Genomic DNA, 10,519 nt, shown 5'->3' on the forward strand with positions numbered 1-10,519 from the left:
GGGGGGGGGAGGAGGGGTTGGGAAGGGGAGAAGGGAGGGTAGTATTACGGCTTCTGCAGTGGATTGGGCCTATGTGTAGTGCTCTTAATGTTATGTGGCTTAGCAATGTTTCTGCTCTATCATAGTTGGCATAGGTGAAGGTTGTACTGCTGCTTAAAGCTAGTTTATTTTGGTGCAGGAGTTTTATCTCTTTCTTTCACCCCCTGGATCTTTGTTGCTAAAGTCAATATAAGGAATTTTTTTTTTCATAAAAAGAAAAGGAATAATATCAATTCAGTCAATGTTGGAAAGTCATTATCATTAAACTTACACCTTAACTCTTGACACTGCTTGAAATCCTGGCTTAATTTTGAATTATGGTGCTATATGAAATCATCGTTAGAGTTGAATGCATAGGATTGAAATTGTCACCAGGTTCTGTATGTCTATTGTGTGCTTTTGTGATTTTACTTAATTCTGTTTCACTGAGGGCTGGCACTGAAGCTGTTCCTGATGTTGATAGGAAATAGATGAGCTATGTGATGAATGGGTCCCAGAATCTCTCATTCCTCCTATTACAGAAGAGATGCAGAGTGAACCTCCCGTGTTGGAAAGGTGAGTATAGTTGTGATCTATATGTAGAGGATTCCTTGATTTTTGTCAGAATAATTCCTTTACCTATATGTTTTGCTCTTTTTTTTCTTTTTCTTTTTTTCCACTTGAACTTTAAGAGGAAATATTTTTCTAGTTATGAGTTTCATGCATATTTTTCTCCTCTATAGAAAGTTTCTTCCCTAGCACTACATTTCATTGCTATTCTCTTTCGTTTTTGTGTATTTTATTATATGGACAAATAATTGTGTTTATGGACTTTTAATTATTCATAAGTTAAACATTAGGGTTCTGAATAAGAACTGAAAAGTGTTTTAAAAAAAGTCTAAAGTATTGTTTCTCGTGAGCACTTATCAACCACAAAAAAGAGGTATTGTTACTCATGAGTTGTGTCTTCTCCTTCTGGCAGTGCTGCAGGGGTGCATACAATAATCAATGGCAAAGAAGTTGTCAATTTTGCTTCAGCAAATTATCTTGGATTGATAGGACATGAGAAGTTACTTGTAAGGAAATGTGGTTCCTATTATATATTTTGTTTTTTCTTTTATGATTCTTTGTTGGGATAGAGCATTTATTAAAATATTTTTTCTTAGGAGTCATGTACGTCTGCATTGGAGAAATATGGTGTTGGGTCTTGTGGTCCTCGTGGGTTCTATGGAACAATTGGTAAGAGTTAATCTTGAAACTACCATTAAGCGCGCCGCCCCCCCCCCCCCCCCTCCCCTCTCCAAAAAAACAGTTTTCACATGGAAAATATTTTTATTTTTGATGATTACGTATATATTTTTCCCTCTTACTAGATGTACACCTTGATTGTGAGGCAAGAATAGCAAAGTTTTTGGGAACTCCTGATTCAATTCTCTATTCTTATGGACTCTCCACCATGTTCAGTGCAATTCCAGCATTCTGCAAAAAAGGAGACGTCGTTGTGGTGTGAGTATACGTAATCTTGATTGTAGTATAAAAGTTAGGTTCCTTTAGGATTTCTTTCTGTGTATGTATTTATAATCAAAGTAAATAATAATACTGTGTAAAAATCAATTCTAAGAGGAAAATCATGTTTGCAAATTTGTTAAGAGAGACTTTCGAAGACATGTTGGTGGCTATGTGGGCAATCATAAGGTGCTCTTCTTTGTGGGGGTGAGAAAAATATCAATGATGCTGGGTTGGATTCAGAGGGGCAAGTTGCTTGTGATGGGATGAATGTTGTAGACAGTAGCAATGACTGGGGTTGGTAATTGGCTGACAAGAATGTTAGCGCTAATGTGGGTGTAAATAACCAGGAAATAACATAATGAGGAGAGTGAATGTGTCCAATTATTGCTTAATTTTTGCTTCTGCATCAAATGGTGTTTTTAAAGAAATAAATTTTCCTTTTTCCTTGTAAGCAAACCAAGCACAATTGATGGAGGCAAAACTATTTTTCTACTTTGGAAATAGAAATATAGTTTATATAATTATATTGAAACACAACTTTGTTGAAGAGATATTTTATGAAGGTGGGTGTAAATTTTTACTTCTGAATTAAATGGATTCCCCCCCCCCCCCCCAAAAAAAAAAAATCATGATTAAAAATGACCGTAGTGAGATAGAATTTCAAAAGAAGGTAACTACAAATATGATCGTTGCTTGGCCTTCTTTTGTTGATGTAAGAACGTTGATGCAACCAGCCTTATTAGCTTGCTAGCCTACCTTAGCCAATTTTGACATATATCCTGGTGCCTTCTAGATTTCAGCATAAATTAGGAGTTTTGGCTGTTAAAATAGGTTTTCTGCTGTAAATTTGTATCTGTACTTTAATGTGGTTCTTGTCGTTCCTGTTCAGGGATGAGGGAGTCCACTGGGGAATACAAAATGGCCTTTACCTTTCTAGAAGCACAATTGTGTATTTCAAACACAATGATATGGAATCTCTAAGAAATACTCTGGAGAAATTCACTGCAGAGAATCAACGGGCTAAGAAATTGCGGCGCTACATTGTTGTGGAAGCTGTATACCAGGTAAATTTTTGTGCTTTATATATTTAAAAAATTCACCTTTGCTTTGTTTGTGTACATCCCACACATTAACTTGGCTCATGTGCTTAGACATAGTGAACAAGCATAGGAGGCACCCTGAACTTTTGTCTTTATGTTGCATGTTGCAGTAGTTGTTAAGTTTCTCCATGAATTACTGCTATACATTCTGGCAGTAGTCAGTAGAAGAAAGATGGCAATTGCAAATACAGTAGTATATTCTTAAGTGTTGCAATCTCTCTAATTGGTTTGTTAGCCATTTTTCTCCAGTTCCACAGAGAATTGGGAGAGTTGTAATAGACTATTAAGCTGTTTTATTCTTTTCTGTTTCTGAAGCCAATTTCTTCTCTTCCCATTAGATTTGTTTAATTTATTTCTCACGGTAGAGGGTTGTACATATGGGCCAAGAGCCTTTTAGCTCAATTGGCACGTTTTAGTGTTTTCAACATAGACATCTAGGGTTCAAAGTGCCTCCCCCCCATTGTAACTATCAAATTTATAATAATAAAAAAAAGAATTGACTATGATAATTTTAATGGTACACCATGATGGCTTTGCTTTGTTAATGGTATCCACACTGATTCTTTCTACTAATTTTGCCATATTTGCCACTGCCAACCTTTTTATAAAACACTGGGTATCTGTTTCTAAAATTTGCAGAATTCTGGCCAAATTGCTCCCTTAGATGAAATCATTAGATTGAAGGAGAAACATCGATTTCGTGTTTTATTGGATGAGAGCAACTCATTTGGAGTGCTTGGCAGTTCTGGAAGAGGTCTCACTGAGTACTGTGGGGTTCCAGTATGTTATGAAAACTTATCCAAACCCCTTTTTCTTCTAAAATAAATTTCCCAGTTTCTGTTTGTGATTGATGGTGATACGGTATGCAGATTGACAAGATAGATATTGTAACTGCTGCAATGGGACATGCATTAGCCACAGAAGGAGGATTCTGCACTGGAAGTGCTAGAGTTATTGATCACCAAGTATGTAAATAGTAAATTATAAGAATGACCTAGTAAAATGAACAATTTTGCTGATTGGATGGAAACACAATTCAAAAGTTTTATGCTATTCTATTCTAGATGGAAATGCTTATTTTATAGTAATAGATTTCTTGTCCAGTGTTTTAAGTGCTAATATGTGTGTGTGCCCTAATTTTTGGCAGCGATTGAGCAGTTCCGGATACGTTTTTTCTGCTTCTTTGCCTCCATATCTTGCGAGTGCTGCAATAACCGCTATTGATGTCCTGGACGAAAATCCTGGTCTGATAAAGAAGCTGAAGGCAAACACTGCTCTCTTATGGAAAGGTTGGTTCTAAATTCTACCTCACTGCTAACTGATGTTGGATGTATTTGGAAAGAATAAAAATATCATACATTGGGAGCTGAAGAATTTTATGTTCAGTAATGCTTTATAACAGTATCATTTATCCGTTTTTTTTAATCATTATAGGCATAGGTACAAGAAACAACTATTGATAGGGCATTATTATCCGTTGTTTAAAGTTGGTTGCTTTAAGGCTGCATGGCCATGTGTAATCTTTTTATGTATGTACCTCTGAATTATACCTTTTAAAACAAGTCTGCTTACTTTAGATATATGCCTTGAATACATGGTGCTGCATCCAGCCATTGAAAACATAATTGTTTAATCCATCAAAAGCCAATTTTTTATGTTCCTACCTTCTTGTTAAAACTTATGAAGTCAACCAAAAATTAATAAATATAGATATGCTTGCTTAAAGCTGCCTTCATACTGTTTAGTTCAAAATATATTTGGTGACTGCAGGACTGTCAGATATACCTGGCCTCTCGATAGCAAGTAATCCTGAATCGCCCATTGTTTTTCTCAAATTAGAGAAGTCAACAGGATCAATGAAAAATGACTTAAGTCTTCTTGAGGACATTGCTGACTGTGTAAGTAAAATGGCTTTATCCATTTTCTATTCATACCTTATGCAATTTTTATTTCCTAATTGTTGTATGATTGCAGGTGTTGAAGGAAGACTCCGTATTTGTGGTGGCTTCCAAAAGATCAACACTTGATAAGTGCCGTTTGCCCGTTGGTATCAGATTGTTTGTTTCTGCGGCCCATTCAGAATCTGATCTGCAAAAGGCAGCTGAATCATTGAAAAGAGTTACAGCATTGGTGCTCAAGAGTTAAAACTAGTTAAAACTGAGTGGTGCATGTCAAATCTCTACTCTGTCCGCTCTTGCTGGACCTCATCAGGTTTTCTTTTAGATGCCCTTCATATTTTAAGACAATTTTTTTAATTAGGCTACGGCCTGTCATTGTTGATAATTTATATAGTAATTCCTGTGCAATTATTTTTAGAATGGCAAATTTTGTTCATGCAACTTTTGAGTACTTTTAATATAAGCCATAGTTTTAATAGCATCCTTTGGGGTGTCTTATCACATGGTTGTGGTTCAAACTCCGCCTGTCTCCATTATCTACCTATCAAAGGGGGAAAAAAAATTTAGTGTTTTTTCACTGTACTGTGGACATTTTTGGGATGTAAAAATTTTAGAGATTAAATATTTATTCTTCTGAATCTCTAACTGCTTTATTCAAGATAAGGAAAAGATGATTTAAGCGTCACTGCTCTGGAAGCATTTTGAAGACGGATCATATTGGGACCAACACTTTTCCATTATGGGGCTGAATGCTTTGTTACCAATTAGCAACTTCACTGATGTTCTGAAAAGGAAAGGCCTGTGTATGGTGGTGGCGTTTTTCTTTTTTGGGTAATCAATACATGGCGAGAAAAAATTCAACTAGGCTTAATAAAGTGTTTGAAGTTGATTGAATCTTATAATGGATGGTTGAAAAATTCATTGGTAATAGCATATTTTGAGGGGTAATTTTCACTCGGGAGTTTGAATACGTAGAACTCCTTAAAATATATGTTTTTAATAGTGGTAAACAATAAACGATCTAAAAAGTGATTGAACTGGATGACTTTTGAGGATTTCCTGCTATTGCAATTTCACCATTGTAGGTGTATGTAATTTTTTGAAGTTTATTATGTGTAAGAAATAAAAATATTATGCTAAGAGTCTTGTAGTTCGACATTACTTGGTTCCTGTAAATTCCTAAGTTTGTGACATTAATTGGTCCATATAATTTTGTGATATTATTTGGTCTTCTTATAAAGAGAACCATGTTTAAATCCTGCTTCCCCTACTTATTGTAAAAATTGAATTATTGAAAAAAAAAAAAAAAAATCTAACATGTGTGGGGATAGTAAAACATTCTTATCTACTTGCTAAAGCAAAGATAAATATGACAATATGAATAGGTTAGGTGTAGAAATAATGTAAATTATTATTGGCAAATAAGTTTTAAAAAGAAAAAGAAAAAGAAAACAACACAATATAATGACAGTATTTATTTATAATTTGATTGAAAGATGCTATGAATAGAAAGGTTATGTATAGAAATTTAGGTAAATTATTATTGGCAAACAAGTAAAAAAGAAAGCAACGGGGTATAATAGTAGTATGAATTAAGTTGATTGAAATTCCAAGACAATGCATTTCATTTAAATGGATTATAATTTTATTTTTTTAGTTTTAGAACTATATGATTTTAATACTTCTAAACTATAAGTTTTAAAATATAATTTTCTTTAAAAAATTAAGGAAAGAGAAATGAAAGTCACTAAAAATTGGCTAAATAGAAGACAAAAAAAATCTGTATTTTATATTTTTTGTTCCAAATAATTATTTTGATTAAAATATATATATATATATATAAAAAGATACAATTGTTTATGGAAGAAAAACTATTTTTTTAAAAATTATTTTTTATACTGTCACTTACCTGGGTGGAATAGCCTTTAATAAAAAAAATTGTGACAAAAAAGATTAAAATAGAAACATTTTGACTTTTAAATATTCAGTAAATCTAGAGACATAACTTTTTTATTTATTATATATGAATGATACACTGCAATACAAACTATTTTATAACATTTTTATAAATTATTAATGTGACTGACTTTTTATTAGTTTTTATTTAAGTCCACTATTAACATCACTTTTTTATTTACCAATAACCACTCACCACATCAATATTTTGTAAAAAAGTTTTATAAAAAATTTGTATCTCTAACATTACTCGAGATTAATATAACTTGGGTCCGGTTAATATATGCTCTTAGGGCATACATTAACAAATCCGTTTTTGAAAAGAATTTATTAAGAATTGAAAAAGCTGTTAAAACTTTTTCAATTTCTGACAAAATTTTTTTCCAAAAATAATATACTATTGTGTGCCTTAGGGGCACACGTTAATAAAATCCATATAACTTTATTTCACAATATTTATAGAGATATCATGTTGTAGTTTTTTTTTTAAAAAAGAATTTCAACTTATGATGTCTATTTTTTATAATAATTTTTTATTATCAAATTAACACATCAATTAGTTTTTAATGCAAACGTAATTGAACTTAGATTTTTTATTTAACTATAAAAATTTTTATCAATTAGGCTAGCTGTAACCCATTATGTTTTTAGGTAGCTAAGAAATAATTACTTTTTTTTTTTACGAAAATGATGTAGCGTGAATATTACAACTTATCAAATCATTGAGAAAATTCGTGTGTACTTACCTAAATCTGTGTACTTGCCAATTGAAACACTAAAAAACAACCAAAAACAAAATTTGGTCCTTGAAAAAGAAAAAATAAAATAAAATAAAATTGGGGATTGGGGAGTACAAATATATTGGGACTGTGTGTGAGTGTGATGTGATTGATTATAAAGCTTAAAGTAAAGACAGAAAGTTCCAAAACTAGATTAAAGCCGTGCGAGTCCCATTCTTGGAAAATCAATCAGAAACTCCCTCAGACCCATACCCAGTCTTTGAAGAGATTTAGAGAGAGAGAAAAAATGTCCGGAGGAATCGCGCGTGGCCGTCTCGCTGAGGAACGAAAAGCCTGGCGTAAGAATCACCCTCATGTACGTTCTCTCTCTCTCTATTTATATTTATTTTCAATCCTTCAATTTTTTTCTTCCTTACTTTTTGTTTATATTTTTATATTTTTGTTTAATTAGGGTTTTGTGGCTAAGCCCGAGACCTGTACAGATGGCTCCGTCAATTTGATGGTCTGGCAGTGCATCATTCCTGGCAAACCTGGGGTCAGTTCTTTATTTATTTATTTATTTATTTTATAAAAATTATGATTGGAAACTTTTCTCGTTTATACATGTGATCGACCCTGAATAGTCTGTTGAGGATCCGATTATAAAAAAAAAAAATTTAATTAAGATTGTAACTAACGAATTTAAAAATTGCCATTAGGGTTTTGATTTAGGAGCTTTTTAATTTAATTTATTTTATACTTTTGCTACTATTCCTCTATGGATTTTGTTCATTATGTGCACATTTGTTATGTGAACTTTACGCTTTTGTATAACATGGAGGCGGCTGTTTTTTTTTTTTTTTAATGTGATGAGGAGTTTTTTATTACTAGCAATTGGCAATGAAATGATATTTTATATGTAATTTGGTTTAATTTAATTGGATATGGAGATGATTTTTATCAGTGGATATGGGAGTGATGTCTTATGCTGTAAATGTGCATTTCATCAGCAGTGGGCGGATTTCAGCTATGAATGTAAAAGCGCCTTTCATGTTGGGGTTTGGTTTTGAGATCAATGCTTTTTTTTTTATAAAAAACAATTGATGTTGTTCTTGGTGTAGCATAAAGATACAATGGCAATGTTAATGTGCCCACCCTTTTACGGAAATTGTGTTTCTTTATTGAAACTATGGTGCCTATTCCATGTCGTGCATACATTTAATTACAACATTGTCCTTTGTAGTGCTTCTTACTTCGGATTACTTGGAGAAGCAAGTTTTAATATGGCTGACTTGTTCATGGATATGTTTAACTCAAATATTGTTTATTTGCACCTTCAAAATGCACAATTGTATTAAGCATGTATTGTTAACACAAAGCTATTGGGAAGGTCCTCTTTGAAGTGTGCTTATGTTATCCATTGAGATCATGTAACTTAAAGACAAGTAGTGTGATTTGGGAACTTTGCAATTTTGACAGATATCCCAAATATTGCAAATTATGGTACATAGAATGGGCTGTAAAATTCTTTTGTTGTTCTGGCTGGTTATAATTAATAATTACTGATTGATTTTTTTTTTTTTTAAAAAAAATCAAAAGTTAATGATACAAGATTGGAATTTTGTTCTCTGGTTGACTTAGCTTTTGAACTTTCACCAACTATACTTTCCTTTTTAATTCTTAATTTTATTTACATGTTAGACATGATCACAAAAGAGTGGGATTAGTGGATTGATCTTGTGGAACAAAGACTAATAACTGCACAGAACAACAACGAAGGAGTGATGTGTTTTATGTTATTTGGCTTGCAAAAGGATAAAAGGTCATGGATTGAGGGAGTGTTAGATAATGTGATGATCTCTGATGTGTCAAAATCAACGCTTTTGGAAAGAGTTGATTTGCAAAGCAGAAATTGCAAAGATGGCCTAAATAATTCAATAAGGATTTGTTGGTTTGATGATAATGGAGACTAATTTTGTTACTCCATTTTTCTTTAGATACGATATATGATTCATTTACATTGGCACTGTCAGAATCTGAAGGGTTTCCAAAGTAACCCTAGGTTGGGTGGTTGTGAATTTGAGTGAGTCAGGGTAGAAATGGGACTGGCTATGTTTCAGAAGCTATAACATATTGATTGAGATGTGTGAACTTGGAATATGGACATCGTGGTGGTCCTCAACAAAGTAATGGAACTATTAGAGATTATTGATTACATGATTGAAAGTTAGTTGAGGGCTTTTTGCAGAGGTACTAGAGGTAAGTATGGGAGAAGACATTTCCATTGAATACTGCCCGGTAATGGTTGTTATCAGAACTTTATTTTTTAATGCTATTTCATTTAAAAAATTTCCTATATTTATAAAGTTACAGGTTATGTCAAATGCTAAGTTTCCAATTAAAGATGTTTTCTTTTAGCTTTTAGGTTCTAGATGATGAATTTTGCTGGAAGTAGTAGTGCTGATATAACATTTTGGTGTAATTGCGTTGATTTAGTGCCTCATTTAATGGCAATGCATCTATCTTCTTAACATTGCAGACTGATTGGGATGGTGGCTTCTTTCCACTTACGCTCCACTTCAGTGAGGATTACCCTAGCAAACCCCCAAAGTGCAAGTTTCCTCAAGGTTTCTTCCACCCAAATGTCTACCCCTCAGGGACAGTGTGTTTGTCAATCCTCAATGAGGACAGTGTAAGTACTCAACACTGCCATTGCATGGACTTGCAGATTGAGCTTCTGAGTGTACATGATTGATTATCAAAAGTTGCAGGTGTTATTTGACCTTTTGTTACTGTTTGCAGGGGTGGAGACCGGCCATTACTGTAAAACAAATTCTAGTTGGCATTCAGGACTTGCTAGACCAACCCAACCCTGCTGATCCAGCACAAACTGATGGCTACCAGCTCTTTATTCAGGTTTTTGCAGTCCCTCACATCTTAAATCCTAGACTTTGTCTAAATTTCCAAGTCTTGCTAATGGTATTAACAATACTTCTCTGGCCCTGTTGTGCAGGAACCAACTGAGTACAGGAGAAGGGTGCGGCAGCAGGCCAAGCAGTATCCCCCTCTCGTTTAGCATTTTGATGGATGTGGTCAAATTATTTAACTTGTCCATTATTAAATGCTTAAAGCCTTTTTAAGATTGGACCGCATCATTGGCAGGATTTTAGTTGTTTTTCAAACATGGCTATAAATTTGTTAGGAGTGGATTTGTCGTTACCCTGTTCACTGTGGATATAATAATATATGGTTGTATTTATGGTTACTAATGCACCCTGTTCACTGTGGATATAATAATATATGGTTGTATTTATGGTTA

General features: G+C 33.4%; 2 protein-coding genes across 3 annotated transcripts; both read left to right on the forward strand.

Moving 5' to 3' along the window:
• Positions 1–502: 502 nt before the first annotated feature.
• Positions 503–5,686, forward strand: LOC112023933 (long chain base biosynthesis protein 1; the record flags this gene model as incomplete). 2 transcript variants are annotated; one of them, XR_010629302.1, is given in 11 exon segments in its annotated part: positions 503–594; positions 1,001–1,094; positions 1,185–1,257; positions 1,392–1,524; positions 2,417–2,591; positions 3,267–3,407; positions 3,497–3,592; positions 3,775–3,916; positions 4,398–4,525; positions 4,602–4,838; positions 5,185–5,686. XR_010629302.1 is itself a non-coding variant. In XM_065774317.1 (10 exon segments), coding segments are annotated over 10 exon segments (1,245 nt in total), but the record flags the coding sequence as incomplete, so codon positions are not given.
• Positions 5,687–7,327: 1,641 nt separating this feature from the next.
• Positions 7,328–10,519, forward strand: LOC112023930 (SUMO-conjugating enzyme SCE1). Its single transcript, XM_024056554.2, has 5 exons — positions 7,328–7,576; positions 7,673–7,756; positions 9,740–9,892; positions 10,003–10,116; positions 10,214–10,519. The coding sequence occupies exons 1-5, from the start codon at positions 7,508–7,510 to the stop codon at positions 10,274–10,276; spliced, it is 483 nt and encodes a 160-aa protein (XP_023912322.1). The 5' UTR covers positions 7,328–7,507; the 3' UTR covers positions 10,277–10,519.

The sequence above is a fragment of the Quercus suber genome, unplaced genomic scaffold (assembly GCF_002906115.3).
Source record: "Quercus suber isolate HL8 unplaced genomic scaffold, Cork oak 2.0 scaffold_90, whole genome shotgun sequence".
NCBI classification, from domain to species: Eukaryota; Viridiplantae; Streptophyta; class Magnoliopsida; order Fagales; family Fagaceae; genus Quercus; species Quercus suber.

Excerpts from the sequence above, each read along its gene's own strand:
- LOC112023930 (XM_024056554.2), top strand. The coding sequence starts at position 7,508 with ATGTCCGGAGGAATCGCGCGTGGCCGTCTCGCTGAGGAACGAAAAGCC. Across the intron at positions 7,577-7,672 it reads GGCGTAAGAATCACCCTCAT|GGTTTTGTGGCTAAGCCCGA; the intron begins GTACGTTCTCTC and ends TTGTTTAATTAG. Across the intron at positions 7,757-9,739 it reads TCATTCCTGGCAAACCTGGG|ACTGATTGGGATGGTGGCTT; the intron begins GTCAGTTCTTTA and ends TTAACATTGCAG.